At 36.6% G+C, this 20,457-nt stretch overlaps 1 protein-coding gene across 2 annotated transcripts in view; it reads right to left on the bottom strand.

Moving 5' to 3' along the window:
* Positions 1 to 20,457, bottom strand: part of LOC100808670 (protein FORGETTER 1) — a 41,335-nt gene that overhangs the window by 2,213 nt on the left and 18,665 nt on the right. Inside the window, exons 18-29 of one of the 2 annotated variants that reach the window (XM_003545691.5) lie at positions 17,905 to 18,002; positions 17,690 to 17,825; positions 17,405 to 17,511; positions 14,910 to 15,005; positions 14,721 to 14,808; positions 14,507 to 14,624; positions 14,254 to 14,350; positions 14,040 to 14,163; positions 13,868 to 13,945; positions 13,657 to 13,775; positions 577 to 630; positions 390 to 492 (exon numbers count right to left, since the gene is read on the bottom strand). In XM_003545691.5, coding sequence (XP_003545739.1) covers positions 390 to 492; positions 577 to 630; positions 13,657 to 13,775; positions 13,868 to 13,945; positions 14,040 to 14,163; positions 14,254 to 14,350; positions 14,507 to 14,624; positions 14,721 to 14,808; positions 14,910 to 15,005; positions 17,405 to 17,511; positions 17,690 to 17,825; positions 17,905 to 18,002 — 1,218 coding nt within the window. Of the gene's footprint in view, positions 1 to 389; positions 493 to 576; positions 631 to 13,656; positions 13,776 to 13,867; positions 13,946 to 14,039; positions 14,164 to 14,253; positions 14,351 to 14,506; positions 14,625 to 14,720; positions 14,809 to 14,909; positions 15,006 to 17,404; positions 17,512 to 17,689; positions 17,826 to 17,904; positions 18,003 to 20,457 lie in introns of those variants that run through there. The other variant, XR_001385058.3, reaches the window with a different exon arrangement.

The following is a 20,457-nucleotide window of genomic DNA, read 5'->3' on the forward strand; positions in this document are numbered from 1 at the left end:
ATACATGACAATTGTCCCAGGTGTTGACAGTAATTAGAAAGGGCAATAGCATATCAGTTATTAAGAGGGCAGTATAAAGAACAAAGTTCTTGGTGCATTTGCGTATGAATGTTTCCTTTGTTCCCTTGTCTTTTTCTTTTGTGGATTTTACATATAAATAGATTAATAAAGACGCAAACAGTAAAAGGGGAATGATATTCTATACGAACAATGGCTGTAACAAATAAATAAAATAAACTGTTGTTTATTTTGTGTTCAAGTAAAACTGGCACCCGCAAAGTCACAAACTGTCCTTGACTGCGTAAATCCTCAAGGTTTCAACATTTTAATCACATCGATTTTCTTGCAAATTTACTAATAGGGAAAAGTAACTTAATGAAGAAATATACCTGTTTTGATGAAACTTTATATTCTTCTTCCCAACCAGACTGAGCCTTCTCCAGAGATGAAATTTTTCTATATTTACTTTTTAATTCAGAAAGAGGCATCTCCCTATATATTTTGGAAGGAAATGGTGGTTAAAAACACAATTAAACTGAACAGATCAACAAGGCCTGATTACAGGAAAATACATACCTGTTCGATTCACCAACAGGGGGGCGAACTGTTTTATACATACCCGAAGCGGAACTGGAACAAAATAAAAGGAAATACTGACATAATCAGATCATTATGAACAATGACCATAATGACCAAAATAGCTCTTTTCTATTACCAATTTCCTTTTTTATTTTATGTCAACAAGATTTTAAGCCATGGCCATGCTACTCAAATAAATACTAAAAGACAATTTTACCAGAGATCAATTTCTCTTCATATTAACTAACATCAATGATATTGATTTTCTCCAGATTCTATTTCCATTTTTTCATTCCATAATAACAGAATTCTAAGAGAAGATAAATTCTGGGTTGATGTATACCGGATTTTGATCTAGTTTGCATTGGAAGAATATTTGTTGGTCTGGGAGGAGAAGATGCAGTGTCCAAAGAGGAGGATACAGGACTAGGAGAAGCAGAAACAGGGGTGTCAACAATTGTGGTCACCTTATGATTTTACTTAGTGAGAGTGAGCTAGTATACTCATTGTGTGGTGTGTCTTGTCATGTATTTCTAAGCGCCCCAATGTTGTTTTTCATTGACATGGTACCACATTGCATATAGGCTTGAGTCTTGGTATAATTGTTGCATAACGCTTGTATTTGAATTTCATTGAGTTAACAATTGTGGTTGATGTTATTTTATGGAGTGTGTGAACTTGGATGGGTGTGAATAATGTGTGCGATGTTGTGAAGTAATGTTATTTATATAAATTCAACTTTAAGTATTATATGTTTCACATGCTCTAATGTTTTATTATATACGAATGTGATAACTCACTCTCGGTGTGTGTTTGTGTTTGGGCTAATTGCCACTTTGTTTCAGGTGAGCCTTCATATGATGAGTCACATGCTAGAGATGGCAAGACTTAATCTGTGATAGGGATATGCTCTGATAAGTGTGACATTGGGGCATAGGATTTACTTCGCATGTTATGATTTACTGAATGATATAATTGCATTATACTTTTCTATTTTAGTTTTTTTTATTATTTATTTAGAATGGACGACCTTGTTTTGAGCCGGGATAACTTTATTTTTTATTCGAACAATTTCTATTATATTTTCACTAAGTGGATGTGAATCTTTTATCCTTTTGAATTGATTTAAATTAAATGTTTTAAAAAAAATTATTAATTAATTTTGCATGTTTTTTTTTCTTCTTTTATTATTATGTGTTTATAAACTTTTAAATAAATTTTATATGATTTATTTAGTTACTTATTTATATTTGTGAGGGTAGAGGGTGTCACATAAGGAGACTATGACTCATTAAAAAGGACATCTTTAGATATGAATGGTCTGCCTGAAGGAGAAAGTATTAGAGTATGTGTTTGTATAACTGTAAAAACAGTTTTGTTTTTTTTTTTTGAACGGCCAAAGGTAATATTATATATATGATAATAATAGTACCAGAGGTACTACAAGGAAGATATGATAAAGTATCTCCTAAGAGACAAGTACATAAACAGCAAATGAAAGGCCATAAAAAACAGTGCCCAACCCTACACATCACAGACTAGGTAAAAACAGTTTTGTAATATGTTAGTAAGGGCTGTTAGCTTCTGCTAACGGCACCTCACTGGTGTTAGTTTCTGTTATAGTTAGTTCAGAGGATCAAAGGTCTATATATATACCTCAGCCACCTGCTTACTTTCAAATTCCAATGTTGATTTTGCTGTTACTTTTGTTTCTAGTTATTCTAATACACAAATTTCTGATTCCATTGTATATTCAGTTTCTGATGTTAAAATAGCACCTAGTACTAACTCTCAAACTATATGGAACCTTAGATTGGGCCATCGTAATGCTAATGTTCTAAGGCTTGAGCTTAATCATTGTAATATACCTATAGTTAATAAAACTATGTTCGAATTCTGTGCTACTCGTGTTGGTAAGTCACATAGACTATCGTCTTCTCTATCTCAAACTGTATATTATGTTCCTTTTGAACTTATATATAGTGATTTGTGGGGACCATCTCATATTTCATCCTCAAATGATTTCTCTTATTATATTAGCTTTGTTGATGTCTATTCTAAGTTCACTTGGATCTATTTTCTTAAAAATAAATCAGAAACATTTTCTGTTTTTCAGCAATTTAAAACCATGGCTGAACTACAATTTGATACCAAAATTAAAAGTGTTCAAGCAGATTGGGGAGGTGAATTTAGACCTCTTACCTCATTTATTCAAACCCATGGGATCATTCACAAGTTAATTTGTCCTCACACACATCATCAAAATGGTGTTGTGGAAAGAAAATACAGGCATATCGTTGAGTTAGGCCTCACTCTTCTCAAACAAGCTTCCCTCCCTTTAAAATTTTGGGATTTTGCCTTCCAAACTATTGTTTATTTGATAAACAGACTTCCCACTACCTCTCTTAAATTTCAAGTTCCTTGTACTGTTTTCAACAAGTTACCTAATTACAATTTTTTGAGGAACTTTGGATGTTCTTGCTATCCTTTTCTTAGACCCTATAACAAACACAAACTTGATTTCAGGTCACATGAGTGTTTGTTCCTTGGTTATTCCACTCCTCACAAAGGCTACAAGTGTCTCTCTCCTAATGGCAAATTATATGTTTCCAAAGATGTTATCTTCAATGAGCTTAAATATCCTTACAGTGATCTTTTTCATCTTTATCCAACTCTGTCACTTCTTCTAAGAGTGATTTTTTACCTACTGCTCATATTCCTCTTGTTTCACCTTCTCCTAATAAACCCACTCCTTCTCAACATGCTGGAACTAATTCTACTTCTGTAAGTGTTGATCCCTCTATATCCCTCAATACTGAATTCCCTAATCCTCAAAATGTCACATCATCTTCTCTTTCAATGTTGAACCAAATTCTGTTACTATTGAACGCTCTAACACTGTTTCTGACTTAAACAAAAATCCAAGTGAACTGTCCAGTACCTCTTCTTCTCAGTCTCACACTGTCAGTTCTTCTAATCTTGTTCTTCCCTCAAAATGTCCATCCTATGCAAACCAGATCCAAGTTTGCAATTCATCAACCTAGGTTGCATCCTTCACTGTTTTTGGCACATTGTGAACCTAAGACTGTTAAACAAGCTCTTGCTGACCCTCAATGGTTTGATGCCATGAAACAAGAGTATGACACTCTTCTTAACAATAAAACATGGGATCTTGTTCCTCTTCCCAAAGACAGACAGGCTAAGGGTTATAAGTGGATCTTCAGAATTAAGGAGAATGCTAATGGAACAGTTTATAGGTTCAAGGCTAGGTTAGTGGCTAAAGGATTTCATCAGGTTGCTGGTTCTAACTTTAATGAAACCTTTTCTCTGTGATAAATTACAATCAAGCTGATTATCACTCTTGCTCTCACTAATAAATGGGATTCGTTCCAGCTAGATGTCTTTTTAAGGCCATCTTGAAGAGACTATCTACATGCAGCAGTCACAAGACTTCGAAAGTTCAGATAAAACCTTGGTTTGCAAGCTACAAAAAGCTTTGTATGGATTTAAACAAGCCCCAAGACAGTGGTTTGATAGGCTCAAAGGAACTCTTTTACAGCTTGGGTTTGTGGCCAGCAAGTGCAATCCTTCATTGTTTGTTTATAAAAACAAAGGACACATTATCTACATTCTTATTTATGTAAATGATATTATTATTATTTGTACCTCCAATGTTATAATTCAACAACTCACCACCAAGCTGCATTCCAATTTTTCTCTTAAACAATTGGGAAAAGTTTACTATTTTCTTGGTATAGAAATCAAATTAGTGGCTGATGGGACTATTCTACTGATTCAAAGCAAATATATATCAGAGATTTGCTTCAGAAAACCAAAATGGCAAAAGCACAGTCTATTTCTTCAGTAAACCAAAGCTGGCTTGGATTTATTCAGTGATCCATCTCTTTATAAGTCTGTTTTCGGTGCTCTTCAATACACAACCATTACAAGGCCTGAGTTAAGCTATGTTGTGAACAAGGCCTGTCAGTTCATGGCTAATCCTATGGACTCTCACTAGATAGCTATTAAACACATTCTAAGGTACCTCAAAGGCTCTATTCATCATGGTCTTCAATTCAAAGTTGGTACTTCCTCTTAGCCTTTTACTATCAAAGCCCTGTGTGGTGCTGATGGGGCCTCGGATCCAGATAATAGAAGGCCTACCCCTGGTGCAGTGATTTATTTTGGTCCTAATTTGGTCTCATGGTGGTCCAAGAAACAACAAATTGTGGCTAGATCTTCCACTGAGTTACATTATCTGTTCCTTTTCAGACACCAGAGATTTATTGTGACAACTAAAGTGCAGTAGCTATCATTCATAATCCAGTTCTTCATTCCCGGACTAAACACATGGAAATTGACATCTTTTTTTGCCAAGGAGAAAGTCTTAGCTAAAGCGCTTAAAGTGTATCATATTCCTATTATAGATCAATGGGTTGATGCCCTCACTAAGCCTTTATCACCAACTCGATTTCTCTTTCTTAGGTCCAAACTCAATGTAGTTATGATTCAGTTAGAACAGCCATGATTATGTTATTTCTGTTAGAACAGTAACTAACTATGGTTAGTTAACTGCCTTAGTCAAATTATCTGTAACCACATCTGTTTTCTCTATAAATAGTGAAACAGAATCAGTTATAACCTACTTTCCATTCTAAATCAATAATAATATCTTCAATCTTTCTTCTTTTTCTCTCTCTCAAACTCTGACCCCTCCCCCTCCCTCAAACTCAAGGAGTTTTCTGAAGAAAAATATAACACCCCATTTTTTGTAAATAAATTAAAAAAGATTTTTATTTATAAATAAATAGAGTTTTAGAAAAATGATGAGATTTTTATAATTAAATAAATAAGGAGAAATAACTTTATTAATTAAAATAATGGTTAGAAGAAAAATAAAAAGGATATTTTATTTATTCATTTGATAGGAAATAAAATAAAGTTTCTTTTTATAAAATAATAAAGAAAAAAAATAGAATAAATAATAGGTTGAGAGTACTCTAACTATAAATAGAGACATATTAGGTCAGTTTTCAGACTAACGATACGTCTCTACGCTTTTTCTTCCTCTCAAATTCGTTTTCCCTTCTCCCCCTACCAAAACCTTCTCTTTTTCCCACATACACTCAAACCTATCTCAGTAAAACAATGATCCCGGATTCGTTAATCGTTGGATCGTTGTGAAATTTGAACGCGTGGTTCGAAACTTAATTTCGCACACACACTGTTGGGATTTTTTAGATAATGTATGTGGTGAAAGAAATGTCCCTTGCACTGAGCTTTCTCTTTTCCCGCAAATACCCAAAACCCGTCCCAATAAAACTACGATCTCGAACTCGTCAACCGATGGATCATCGTGAAATTTGAACACCACCTTCTGAACCCATTTTCGCACATTCACACCATTGGGATTTACAAAATAATATTTTTGCAAAGATAAATTAGTCTTGCATGTTGACAGTAAAATGGAGGCTACAATCTATTTCCCTTCTCTCTAATGCTTGGAAACCCTAACAAAGCAAACAGAGGAAAAGCTTGAGGAATCTTATGGAACTGCTAGAGATGCCGCTATCACTACCGGACTACACACGTGAGCCCGCTTAGAAGTAAGGGATGAGTTTATTGCAATTGGGGTTAGAATGAACATGTGTAGGAATCTTTAGGGGGGATCAAATTGAGGTTTATTTTGGGATATTTATTGTATTGTAATTCTTCATGTATAATTATATTTGTGAGATTGTTATATTGGAATCATGAAATTGTGATTGAAATTGCGTGTAAGTGATAAATTGAATATGTGATGAATAGTGAGATAACATGTTGCATTGAGATCATAATATTGTTATTGAGATTGAGTATAAATGTAAAGTTGAACATGTGTTAATTTGTGAGATACACGTAAACATATGATGATGGATTGTGACATTACGAGATGTTAAATTGTGAACATGAGATTTAGTTGTGAATAAGTGTGGTCAACACTTGATGTGACAATACTTGTATTGGGAGATATGAATTATACAATAACACGACTGATGTTTACCTTGAGAAAAGTGTAGGATTCCTAATTAGGAACCTAAAGCGTTAAATTATAGCGCAATGTGTTAAACGTGTTTGAAACACGAGTGTAAGGTCGTGGGTATTGTATAATTCATGAACAGTATCTGCATGCAAAAATTATTTTAGGGTTGGACCTGAATCAAGAAGGTAAGGCCCTAACGGATTCTTCGGAGTCTAAGCCATGGGGGTAAAGACACTCGGTTTGAGTGCTTCTTTAAGCCTAAGTTGATCCCATATGACTAGAGCATTCTCGCAAAAGAGAGTGATCTTAGCTGATCACCTTTTGATTTTATTTAATGAGAGTGACCTGACATACCAATTGTGAGGTATGTCTTCTAATGTACTCCTAAGCGTCTCAGTGTGATTTTTCACTGACATGATACCACATTGCATATAGGCTTGAGTCTTAGTATAATTGTTGCATAACGTCTTCTAATTGTTTATTATGAAATTGATGAGTGTTATTATGTTTTGGCCCAAGTGTGTGATTCATGTATAGTGTGATTGATGATTGAAAAATGAATTTTAAATGATAAAATGGTAAAATGACATGGATTGTATTAAGTTGAAGTATGTTATAAATACTTCTATAATTTATTTTGATCATGTTTTTGTTTATTTGTATTTTCTTTAGAAATTTGATAACTCACTCCCTGTGTGTTATTTATGTTTGGATCCTGTGATGATTTTGAACCTTGTGTTTGTGACAGTAGATGACTAAGTGGATGACTTTAAAGAACCTCGTGCTAGAGGACGTTGGGACACAATGTTCTGATAAGATGTGACATTGGGGATGAGTTTTATTTTAATTGCATGACATTATTTTATTATACCTCACTAATTTAACAAAAAAAAAATTGTAAATTTTGACGATCTTGTTCTGAGTCGAATATGATTTTAATAAGTTTTATTTGGTAATAATGAAGTGAATGTGAACCTTTTACCAACATGAATTTGTTTATCGGTATTTTTATATGTTTTATTTATTTATATGTATGTCGGGATAGAGAGTGTCACAAAAAACTCTTCACATTGTGTTTGCCCCTAAGAAATTCAAATCGAGCTGAAGAAAGAGGCTTGGTCAGCACATCTGCCCATTGATCAAGAGCTGGAATGTGCAAGATAAAAAGTTGTTTGGCCAAAACCTTTTGCCTAATGAAGAAGACATCAATCTCCATATGTGTAGTATGACTGTGGAACATAGGATACAACACTGTGGTTATCACAATAAAGAACAGTAATGGTAAAGGGGACTTGCAATTCTGTTAGTATGGCATGAATCCATGTCAACTCAACACAAGTTTGAGCCAGACTACGGTACTCAGCTTTAGTGATGGACCTAGCAATGACCTTCTGTGTGCGAGACCACCAAGATATCATATTTAGGCCAAGGAAGATGACTGCCCCTCAAGTTGAATGTTTGTCATCCACGTCAGACGCCAATCAGCATCACAAAACGCAAGAGCCAAGGGATTGTTAAGAAAAGCAGGCTGAAAAAGTAACCCATGAAACAAGCTTTGAGATACCTTAAAATCCTCTTAACCATTGCCCAATGAGAGTCTAGAGGTTTATCCATAAACTGACAGACTTTATTGACGGCAAAGTTGATTTCAGGTCTAATTAGGGCACCCACCATTGACCTTTAAAGAGTGGGATCTTGAAATGGATCAACACCATGCTTAGATAATTTGCAATTAGACACCATGGGAGAGGAAATAGAATGGGCTTCGCCCATGTGAGTTTTGTGAATTAAATCACAAATATATTTGCTCTGAGTCATCACAACAGAATTATTAGGCAGGTACTTGATCTCTAGGGCCAAAAAGTAATCCAAATGACCAAGTTGCTTAATAGAAAAGGCAGTGTGTAGTTTAGAGATTAGTTGTTGAATGAGAGAGTAGAACTACCTGTGATTATGATATCATCCACATAAACCAGAGAAGAATCACATTTGCTACCCGCAAAACCAAACTGAAGAAGAGTAGACTTCAACCTATCAAACCACGGCCTTGGGGCTTGTTTTAAGCCATAGAAAGCCTTGTTAAGCTTGCAAACAAAGGACTTATCTCCAACCTCAACCAGGAGGTTGTGTCATAAATACTGACTCCTCAAGAATCCCATTTAGAAAGGCATTGTTCATATCCAGCTGAAACAACTCCCACCAATGTGAGAGAGCAAGGGTGATGTCTCATGCTTGACCACGGGGGATAATGTCTCATGAAAATCGAAACCATGGACTTGATGGAAACCCTTAGCTAACAACCTTGCTTTGAACTTGTTGATAAAGCCATCAACATTTTCCTAGACTCTGAAAACACACTTACATCTAATAGTTTGTTTGTTTGAAGGTAAGGGAACTAAGTCCCAAGTTCTGTTTTTCAGCAAAGCATCATATTCTTGTTGCATGGAAGCAAACCAATCTGAATTTTCCAGGGCCTATTAAACAGTTTGAGGCTCAAAATGAACAAGAAATAAGGAAGGATGCAGTCTAGGATTGTGAATTCCAGACTGCATCCTTCCCTATTTCTTGTTCATCAAAGTGAGTGAATTGCTTGATATCCTGTGGTTCACCAGTTACATGAAAACTAGCACCAGAATCTGGAATCCAGGTGGAGCTAGCATGTCCATTTCCATGAGAAGAGGAATTAGTAAGCATGATGCTGGAGCAACAGTTCCAGACTTGGAATTGGGATTAATCCAAGTATTGGAGGTTCCGACAGAACCAGACAAGTAGGGAATTGGTTGCTGTTTTGCTGGATCAAAGAAAGTGAGTGATTCATGAGGCTGAAAACTCATGAGACCTAAAGTGACAAACATTTGCAGTGTGACCAAACTTAAGGAAAATTTGACACTGAAAATAGGCAAATCTGCCACAATCAGGACCTCTGCCAGAGCCATCACTATGACGGTCGGCACCACGATTAGCAAAACCACCACGACTACCATCGTCGTGGCCATACCCTCCTTGAGAACTACCAGAATCTCTAGATTTGTACGAATTGGAGTGCGAATAGCCTTGAGTATAATTCAAGGAAGGAGAGCTAAGCGCCTATCTCTCTTTATTATAACAAACAAGACGAGTTTCATGACCGTAAAGTAAGGCTTCAATCTCCACAATTGACGGTGTACGCTTCTTGCTTTCAATGAATGAGATCATCGACGCATAATCGAACAGAAGTCCTTCAAGCAACACATCAACATACTCCTCATGATGAATCGGAACTCTATCACCAGATATTCTTCAATCAATTTAACTTCAAGCAAAATTGCATGCATCGCAGTTCGCAATAGACATGCACAAGACTTCGTCTAGAGACTGAAATACTCGTGAATCTTTTTCCAAACTTGATAGGAGTGATTCACACCAAGAACACACAATAGAACCGATTTTGAAAGAGTGGATTGGAGCCAAACAAGGAGTGTTTGGTCCTGAACCTCCCATGCTTCATACTTAGGATTGACACGACTAGATACCATATTCGATTGAGTCAGAGAAGTTGAGAAAATAGATATTATTTCATATCTCAAAAGTTGGTTAGAAAGTTAGTTACAAGAGGTATTTATAGACCTCCGAACTGAGTACAGACAATTAACAGCAAGGAGGAGGGAGGTGCTATTAGCAAGGACTAACAGCCTAACAACAGGGAGGCGCTGTTAGCAAAAGCTAACAGCCTAACAGCCCTTACAAAACTGTTTTAACAGTTATACAAACATATACTCTAATTAAGTTTGAATTTGCTTTCAATGACAGAAATAACTGAGTGACAATCAGGCAGAAGTCCTTCAAGGATCAAATTGACATGCTCCTAAAGCATGATAGGACTTCCAACCGAGGCAAGAGAGTCAAAAATCTGTTTGATTTGAAGCAAAAATTATTGCATCAATTTTCCTCCGAGCATCGTAGCTCTTGATTCCGTGTGCAATGGACACGTCATGACTCTTGTTTGCTTGTGAAAATAATCATGAATCATTTCCCATACTTCATAAGAATTAACACATCCCAAAACACAAGATAAAATCGAAGTTGAAAGCGTCGATTGAAGCCATCTAATAAGAACTTGATCCTGTTGTTCACAAGCTTCATATGCAGGATTTTCAATTCCAGCTGTGCAATCTGCTTTAGTGAGAAATAGAAGTGGAATTTGTGGATTTGCCACAAAATACTGAAGACGATGAGATTTGATAACAGGTTCAACCTGTTGGCGCCATAGCAGGAAGGTCAAATAATCAAGCTTGTGAGAAATGGAATTAGGAAAAGGAGAAGTAATAAACGAGTTGTTTTGAGCAGCCATTGTTGATCTTATCAAGCTCTAGATACCATAACAGAACTCTAAGAGAAGATACTTTGAGAACCTAAAGAGAAAAGCAATCTGAGAAAGTGAAAGGGAGTCTCATTAATCACTTGACTTGAGTATACATTTTTGTATTTATAGACAGAACTGATATTAGATCAGCTGTTTCAACTAACTAACAGCTGTCATAACTGAACAGCTGTTAACTAACTAACAACTAACTATCTTAGTTAAAACTAACTGAGACTGCAGTAGAATAACTGCATATCTCTTTACAATACTCTAATACATAATGTACTCATCGGGTGGTCTGACAAGTTCCCTACATTGAATATCTAATGTAGACTAGCGTGTAGAAATGCTTTCATTTGAAGTTTAGAAAGTTAGCCTTCACTTAAACAAACAAATTGAACCCATTTTCCTTGACATAATATTTATATTCATTTACTTAATGTTGATATTCATTGTAATAATAGTATGGAAGGTAATGTAAATATTTTGGAAATCCCAAAAATTGAGGGATATCATCTTGTAGGCATATCAATGAGGGTTGAGTAAATTTCTCTCAAGCAAATTGAAAAAAAATTAGGGTTCAAAGAAGACATCTAGATTCCTTTTCTGTGATCGTGAATCACTCCAACCGTTGCTATTTAGTCAGTCCGATAATGTCTCACCACCATCAAATATGGTCGTCAAAATCAAAAACTAACTCATTTCGATGGGAATGACAGGAAACCTTGATCTTCATGGGAATGCAAAAATAGCATAAGAGAGAGAGAGAGAGAGAGAGAGTATAGGGCATGATAGGAAACCTTGATCTTCATGGGAATGCAAAATAGCATGAGGAGTTTTTCCACACCTTGATCTTCTGCGGTTGAGGTGGTTGTGGTGGAGCTCGTGGGAGAGGGTGTGGCAGATTTGCTGATGTTCAGTGTCAGATTTGTCGCAAATTTGGGCACGAAGCCTCTCATTGCTGGTACAGAAATGATGCAAGCTACTCCTCCAAGCCCTCTCAACCAAATCCCAAAGTCACTCTCATAAATCCAATTCTAACCCATCTCCTCAAGCCAATGTAGCCAATGCTTCCAAGCACTTCATCAAACAGCTGGTATCCAGATTCTGGAGCATCTCACCATGTTTCCCGAAACATTCAGCAAGTCACTCCTTTTGAGGGTCCAGACCAAATTACCATTGGTAATGGTCAAGGGCTTCCTATTGATTCCTCGGGTTATTCAAAATTTGCTTCCCCTCTTAATCCCAATGTTTCTCTTCGTCTTACAAATTTGCTCCAGCCTTTGCAGAAGCCTGCTGCTTGTGTTTCCAAGTCTTCAGTTAATACTGTTGTCTCTAATTCTTCTGTCAATGTGGCTTCCACATCTAGTGGCTTCCAGCATTATTCAAATCTAATTGAAATAATTCCCAGTTGTTAGAGAGAGCAAGGGTGATGATTAGCCTAATAGTAATAAGCTTCACAACTGGAGAAAAAGTTTCATGAAAATCAAAATCATGAACTTGATGGAATCCCTTAGCAACCATTTGGCCTTGTATTTGTTGATAGACCCATCAGCATTTTCTTTTACACGAAATACCCATTTACATCCCACTGCCTGTCTCATGAATGATTATTCCTGAGAGCAGCATACTCCTGCTGCATGGCAGAAACCCAATTGGAATCTGCCAAGGCCTGTTTGACATTTTTAGGTTCAGTGTGGGTTAAAAAAAGAGAAGGATGAAATCCAAACTTTGACCCTGTTTGCATAGGGTGTTGTTAGAAGGTCTAGGAGGAGACTCAAAATTTGAGTGTGTAGACTTAGAGGAAGTGGAAGAGGAACTTTGAAGAAGATGATACCAGAACCTATCCTAGATCCATTAAAAGGGTCACCCACCATGATATCCACGCACCATGTTATCCACGCACCAAGCCCAGAAGTACATAGGAAAAAACCAAAGTCCTACATCGACTAGAGATAGTGCCAAGATAGAATATCTAAGTGGGATCAACCCTCACCCTATGAGCTAACTTTTGGAATTGAGTTACGCTCAAACCCACATTCTAAGATCACCAAATATCAAAGTTCCAAGGGTAACATATATCAGTCACAAGTTTGATGCATGAGATATACGCACTAGCTTGAGGGGCAATGTTGATATTCCTTGATTTAGCGTTGATAACATGAAATGTCATTTGGATATGAAGGTTATCCCTAAATTTGAGGGATTTGGTTTTCTAACATTTAAATATAAATCAATGACGGTTGAGAGGATCAATTTCAAGCAAATTAGAACACTTCAAGGTTTCAAGGATTTGACCAGTTCCCTAGCTTGAATCTCAAACATAGATTTTCGCATGTTAAAATGTTTTTATTTGTAGTTCAGAAAGCTAGGCTTCACTCAAACATAAAGACTACCCAATTCACATATGACACTTCTACAAGCATCAAAGGGTGAGTAAAACTTATCTTGGATATCAAGTTGGATTAAGGAAACTCCTAATTCAGACAAAGCGAAACAACGAAAGAAATAAACAAAAGGGTTTTGAGTTTCCATGCATATGTGAACAAAAAACAAGCTCAGTCATTTAATATCGCAAACTTAACTCAACAGATATTGGAACATGAAGATTTGCATTTAATTTCATATTGGAACAACATCAAGATTTATAATCTAATTATATTGAATTTAAATTAAGGAAACACGAACACTGAACAAAAACAAGGAAACATACCTTTCAAATGCTAAAATGAAATGACGTCTTCCCAACCACTCCCTCTTGGACTCATAGAAGCCATCATTGGCTGAACCAAGCCCATCCTTCTGCTTTTCATTCAGCATTGTACTTGCCAACTGATATGTAAATATGAAATTATAAGTCAGCATGCTAAGTATGTCGGTGTAAAGTACATCATTATATGGGTCATGAAGAGAAGAACAAGTACCTCCCATGTGATCCCACGATCTAAGATGAATGTAAACAGAATTGTTGAGGCCCCAGTCAATTGATCAACATGAACAGTCTGCATGAAAGTGAAAAAATTTCTCATCCATATTAGTTTTATAAAGTTAACATAAATAAATGAGTTGCCACAAGAGGTCTAGCAACAAACAAACCTTTGGAGTCCCTTGTAGTTCAATTACATTAGCTTTCAAATCAACAATGCCCGTGTCAAGGTTACCTTCAATGCGAGCATTCCGAACAAGAAGATCCAAGATACTCACAAATAACTCAAACAACCTGTTGCGGTAATATATATATCATACTGACTGAATCTAACTAATACTTGAAACAAGAAGCATCAAGCCATTTAATTCACAAAAGACAAACCCATTCTGAATATCAGGAGGTAGTCCCAAAATCCGGTTGAGGAACCGTCCAACTTCGTGCATATCTGAATCAATAATACGACCAGATTTACCATTACCTACAAATATAGGAAGCATGTGTTTAATTATAATAAGGTTAGGTGGAGGAATATGGATCCCAAGCAATACTTCAATACAACACTAAGAGACATGCAAAATTTATTATTATCAAACCACACAATCTAACTTTTAGAAGAGGATAATAAATGAATTACCAAGAGTGTCCCTTACTATTCCAACAGATACAAGAGCAGCTTTTGCCTGCACAATAAAATCTTGAATTGTATCTGGTCTGTGAGATGAACATCCCGGAGGTACCACAGGCAGAGAATCCTAAAAAACAATTTGTCAATAGTTGTATTTGACCATTCTTTTCCTTCTATGCATTTCAATATACATATTTGTTATTTTCAATGAATATTATGAAACCTGCTCCATTATTCCTTTGTACATAATCGTCAGAGCCTTCTTTCCATAGGCACTATCATAATTATAAGCACTTAACGAAGGTCCAGCCCTGCAGGCCATCAAGGAAGTCATGAATAACATTGCAAAAAATGTTCATCTATGCCGGCTCATTGATAGAAAAAAGAAATGATAAATTTAAATTCAACTTGCCTGCGGTCACCCTGAGTCAAAGCACCTAGAGATTCTAATCTCTTGGCAACAATTGATGCAAATCTTCGTTCTCCACCAAGATTTGTAAATAGTATCCTGTACAACATTTATGATAATGTAGGTTAGGTACAACTGGCGTGGCATCAAGGGAGAGCATCAACAAAACCTAGAAGTGAACCATTTTGAGGTCAAGTCCAAAGTGCTTCCATCTTAGCTTCTATATGTTATAATGTAATTTGATAATAGTCAACCAAGTCACACCAGCAATACAATTTTTTGACAAAGCAAGGTAGCATATGTCTATGAAACAAAATTCCATTTAAGGAAACATATTACACACAACACATGTAGAGTTTAGCTAGGCAAATATTTTTTTTATCAGCAAAAGTATAATTATATTATATATAATATTAAGTTCAGTACAAGTGGTACTGTTGTATATACAACCTAGCACCATGCTATGCAAAGCTAAGGTGGCCTAATACAGACAACATAGCAAGAATTAGGCAACCATAGATCTGACTGTAAGCTAGGCACCCAGCCACAAAATATCTATAAGCTAATCCCCCCCGAGCACAAAACCCATCCCTGATTTTGCTGGACCAGTAATGGAATGGGATATCAAATCCTTTTTCCAAATTTTTAAGCCATGTCCAGCAGAAGAATAAAGCATCGTCCATCAATTTGTGACCTTTGAAGCTGTCATTTGAGAAAACAATCCAATTTCTACGGTGCCAAATACACCATGTCAGGGAGATCCACCAAATCTGCCATCGCTGTAACCTAATATCCTTCAGATTGCAGTAATGGTGTTGGAGGAGATGGTCCCTCGGAGTTTCCAGGAATACACACACTATGTTTAACCAAGACATCAATTCCCACCATAGCGGCATGATTTTAACACAGCTTAAAAATAGGTGAGATGTGTCCTCGTCATGATTTCTGCAGAATGGACAACTGACATCATTGATTTACACATTCCTACTTCTCAAGTTACTCTTTGTTGGCAGCCTGTCACGGATTAATCTCCAAGCAGAGAATGAGGCTTTACTTGGGATTTTTAACTTCCATAGTGTAGTAAACACTCCATCCTTATTCTCATCTGACGAATCCCTATCAAGCAGCCTGTAAGCATTCCCCACTGTATATCCCCCGCTTGAATCTCCCTAGCTAGGAAAATATACTTGTTCAGAGTTGTCAATTGCACGCGATAGTTTATACAGTTTTGATCATTATAATATGGAAGCCAACTCCTTCCGGAAATAATTTATAGCATGAATGTTACTAATATATCTTCTTCCCCTGACCGTATTTCCTCCATTTCTCCTCTTTCCCTAAAGCAACATCAATCAAAATCTCATCCTCAGGCCTCAGTTTAAAGTTAAATATTTAGCAAATTCGAAACCATAGAGTAGAGACAATTAATTAGAGTTTAGTTATTAGTAAAGTTTTAAATTGCAGTCACAGTTGTGGTTGCGATAAGGTTGTCATTATTACGGGTATTGCAGATTTTGTGATGCAGATTGCAGTTGAGGTGTGAATGCCTCGCAACTTTGCACAAAATTATATTAAATAAATTTGTATCATTATATAATATATAATAACATATAATTAATAAGCATAAAAAACTATAATAATTTAAATTGATTTTAAGCTATTTTAAATTAATTCAAAATAATTTTGATCTTTAATTTCATTTTAAACCTCAATTAATATTAGAGTCTAATTAATTCCTTCCATTTCTCCCATATATCAATCAATTTTTCACTAATTTCTCACCCAATTAATTAATTTCCTACTCACCCAATTAACTTATAAATTAAACTTTGCAATTAAGCAATTTCAGTAACCTACTCGCTTCTCTCATGACCCAAATACTCCCACTCATATTTTCAATTTCCCACCTTTTTTTCCATCAGCAAATTCCCAATCTAATTTCCCACCCCCACTTTTAATTTTTAATTTTTTTAATCTTATCTCATTTTATTTTATCATAACTTCCTCTCTCTCAACTGACAATATGTTCATTCTTCTCTTGCTCTCTCTTCTATCCCATCTCCACCTTTCTCCTTCACAACCAAGTCACAATTTTCCTTCTTCGATCTCTTGATTGTCCATCCTTTTGCATGTATACAGTATCTTTGAATAGGAAGAGGGTTTCGGCAGTGAAAACTAACTATCTCTGATTCTTTACTTTGTTTTTTGTTGGGACTCTTTTGGTTTTCAAATGGGATTCCTTGGCGAAAATCTTGTCTAGACTGAAATCGAATTCTTGTAATGCTTGTTGCAGCTGCAACACCATTTTGTTGTGGCTTTTTTTCTGTGATTTTTAACCCCACTGCGATTTCGTTCGGAAAAGGTATCATTTGGCTCTAATACCATGCTGTTGCGGATGATATGTTCATTCACCAACAATTTATAAAACCTTGGTTATTAGTAATACCAATATGAAAAGCAACCAAACAAATAAAAAGAAAAAGTTTTAAAACAAAGACCTGTATTCTGGTGCTGAAGCTTGATTTGATCGATGAGTTCTTCCAAACTGCTGGATTGCCCGGTCAGCACTCCATGGCAGTTCAAGTGTTAAATGAACCCTTCTTTTCTGTTGTGCAAAGGTCAGAGAACACGAAATGAGGAACATAGGACAGAAAATGACACATAGAATGGATATTTAAAGTTCAGTAAATCAGAACTTTACAAGCAGGCTATGTGCATAAATATACATGACCGACAGTAAATGATATCAGGGATGAAAATTCTTCCAAATCAGTTTTCCGCACCTGATTTGCAGCTCGTCTATCTGCCTGCAAAGAAACGCCAGCTGATCCAGCTTCAGAGATAATAGCAACAAACTTTTTACCATCCATAAAGAGCTGCTTTTCATGCATGTTAACCATTTCCATAGTGACATCTTTTCTAAACAGGTACACGGAAATTAGTAACTCAGCCATTATGAAATGTTGTTTATTAATTAGGGAGGCAAACAAGAACTCACGTGTTACGAGCCTGATAAGTAACACCCTTTCCAGTAGCAGCCCTCACAAGCATGCCTCTCCTTCCTGTCATTTCTGCAACTTTGTCAGGGCCTCCTAGCTGCATATAAAAACAATTACAGTAGCCAGGAAACAGTTAGCTGTTTCACAAGAAAAAGAAATATTATTAAGAGGAAAAAGGAGAAAAAAAGAAGACATCCTAACAAGACAACTACAGAAAAACTAGAAACTATGGGATTCATCAAGTAACAAGTATATACCAATGTCTGCATGTTTGACAGAGAGACAAAACACCTCAAAGTACAAAATGGAAGCTAAAAATAATAATCATATCCTATAGGAGTATATTTACTCGATAGACTGTTTTTCCTTCTTCTATGTATAGAATTAACTTCAGTCTATTATACTGCGGAGTTAACTGACTAGAGTCAGTTGACAGTTAGAGTTAGTTGACAGTTACATCTGTGTAACTGCCTATATAAACTGAGGTGTAACCTTTTCTCATTGGGTTGAATAATATTTCACTTCACCTCAATTCTGTTAGTGATATTCTCTCTCTCTCTCAGACAGATTTCTATATGGTATCATAGAGCTTTGTTTCGATCTACATGGCTTCCGCTGCTCCTCCTCCCCCTCCTCCGCCAGGGAACAGTGGCTCTCTGTTAGGTTCTTCGGCGGTTATCACTGCAAAGGAGTTTTCGCACTCCATTTCACAGGAACTTAACAATTCCAATTATCTCCTTTGGTGTCAACAGCTTGAACCTGTTCTCAAAGAACATCGTCTTTTTCATCTTGTCACTAAACCGCATATTCCACCTCAATATCTCACCATTGCCGATCATGATGCTGGTGTTGTTTCATCTGAGTTTTTGCTTTGGGAGCAAAGGATCAGTTCCTTTTGCCGTGGCTTCAATCCACTATTTCTGGTGAGGTGCTTGGGGCTTGTCGGTTGCAAAACTGCATGGTATCTTTGGGACAAGCTCCACACGCACTTTCACTCTATTGTTCGTGCGAAAAAGCGGCAACTCTGCAATGATTTACATAACATTTTTCTGAACAATAGTTCTATTTCTGACTATTTGTTTCGCATTCAAACCATTATTGATTCTCACTCATCGATTGGAGAGTATGGGTCTGAATCTGATCATGTTGACATCTTTCTTGATGGTTTACCAGATGAGTTTAAGTTGCTCATCGCTTGTGAGTGGCAAGTTTGAGTCGCTGTCTATTGATGAAGTCAGGACTCTCCTACTGGCTCATGAGACTTGAATTGCTCGCAAGAAATCACTTGCCTTGTCCATTGCTTCGATTTATGTTGCCCAAGGTTCTGGCTCTTCATCGCATTCTGGCACGAACTATAATAATTACAATGGTGGAAATAGGTATGTTAACGTCAGCGCTGGCCATGGTGGTGGTGGCAGCAGTTGCCGGAACTTTAATGGTGGTCACGGTAGAGGTCCATTTGCTCATATCCAGTGCCAAATCTGTCATAAATATGGTCATGAGGCTTCTTACTGTCATCATAGGCACGATGATAATTATGTTCCTAGTCAGCCTATGGATTATCCGAATCAGTATCCTGATCAAAATCAATCTCAGACCTCTGCTAACGCCAATCAGAACCAGTACCAAAGTCAGAATCATAACACTAATTCCCATCAGACACAGCAGCCTCATCAGTCTCAGCACAATCAGTACTCTACTCTGCGTTCTCCTCAAGCAAATCTGACAAGTGTTCCTTCAGCCTCTTCTTCGAGTTGGTATCCTATTTCAGGGGCCTCTAACCATGTCACAAATGTTTCTCTGAATATTCATCAAACCATTCCCTTTGAAGGACCAGATCAAATTACAATTGGTAATGGTCAAGGTTTGAATATCAACTCTTCAAAATTATCCTCCTTCTCATCTCCTTTTAATCCCAAAATTCCCCTTGTTCTTAATAACCTCCTGTTTGTTCCTTCCATTAACAAAAGTTTAATCAGTGTCAATCAATTGGTAATGGTCATTCTGAATTCTGTTTGGTCAAATCTCAGGTCTCTAAAGAGATGCTCCTTAAAGGGATGGTAGGCTGTGATGGTCTATCAATTCCCTGATTTGCTTCAGTCAGCTAGACAGCAAGCAACTCAAGTCCTCTTTCACTGTCAATACCATTTCTGCTGCTGGCTCAGAACCTGAGCCAACTATTTCTCCAGATTCTGTTTCACCTAGTGTAAATAGAATCAATCCTAGTGTGCCTCATGTAAATACTCTCTCTAATAGTGATCTTTCTTTTGCCCCTTGGCATTCCCCATTAGATCACCCTAGTGGTGACACTATGAAACTTGTATCCAAATTGAGTAATATTTCTATTGTTAATAAAACAGGTTCTGATTTTTGTTCTCTGTTGCATTGGCCTCTTCCCCTTCTCTTACTGTGTATTCTAATCCTTTTGACCTCATTTATACAGATTTGTGGGGTCCTTCACCTGTCTTGTCCAACACTGGTTACAGCTATTCTGTAACCTTTGTTGATGTCCACACTCGGTTTACTTGGCTTTATTTGTTGAGAAATAAATC

This window comes from Glycine max, chromosome 15 (assembly GCF_000004515.6).
Source record: "Glycine max cultivar Williams 82 chromosome 15, Glycine_max_v4.0, whole genome shotgun sequence".
Lineage (NCBI taxonomy): Eukaryota > Viridiplantae > Streptophyta > Magnoliopsida > Fabales > Fabaceae > Glycine > Glycine max.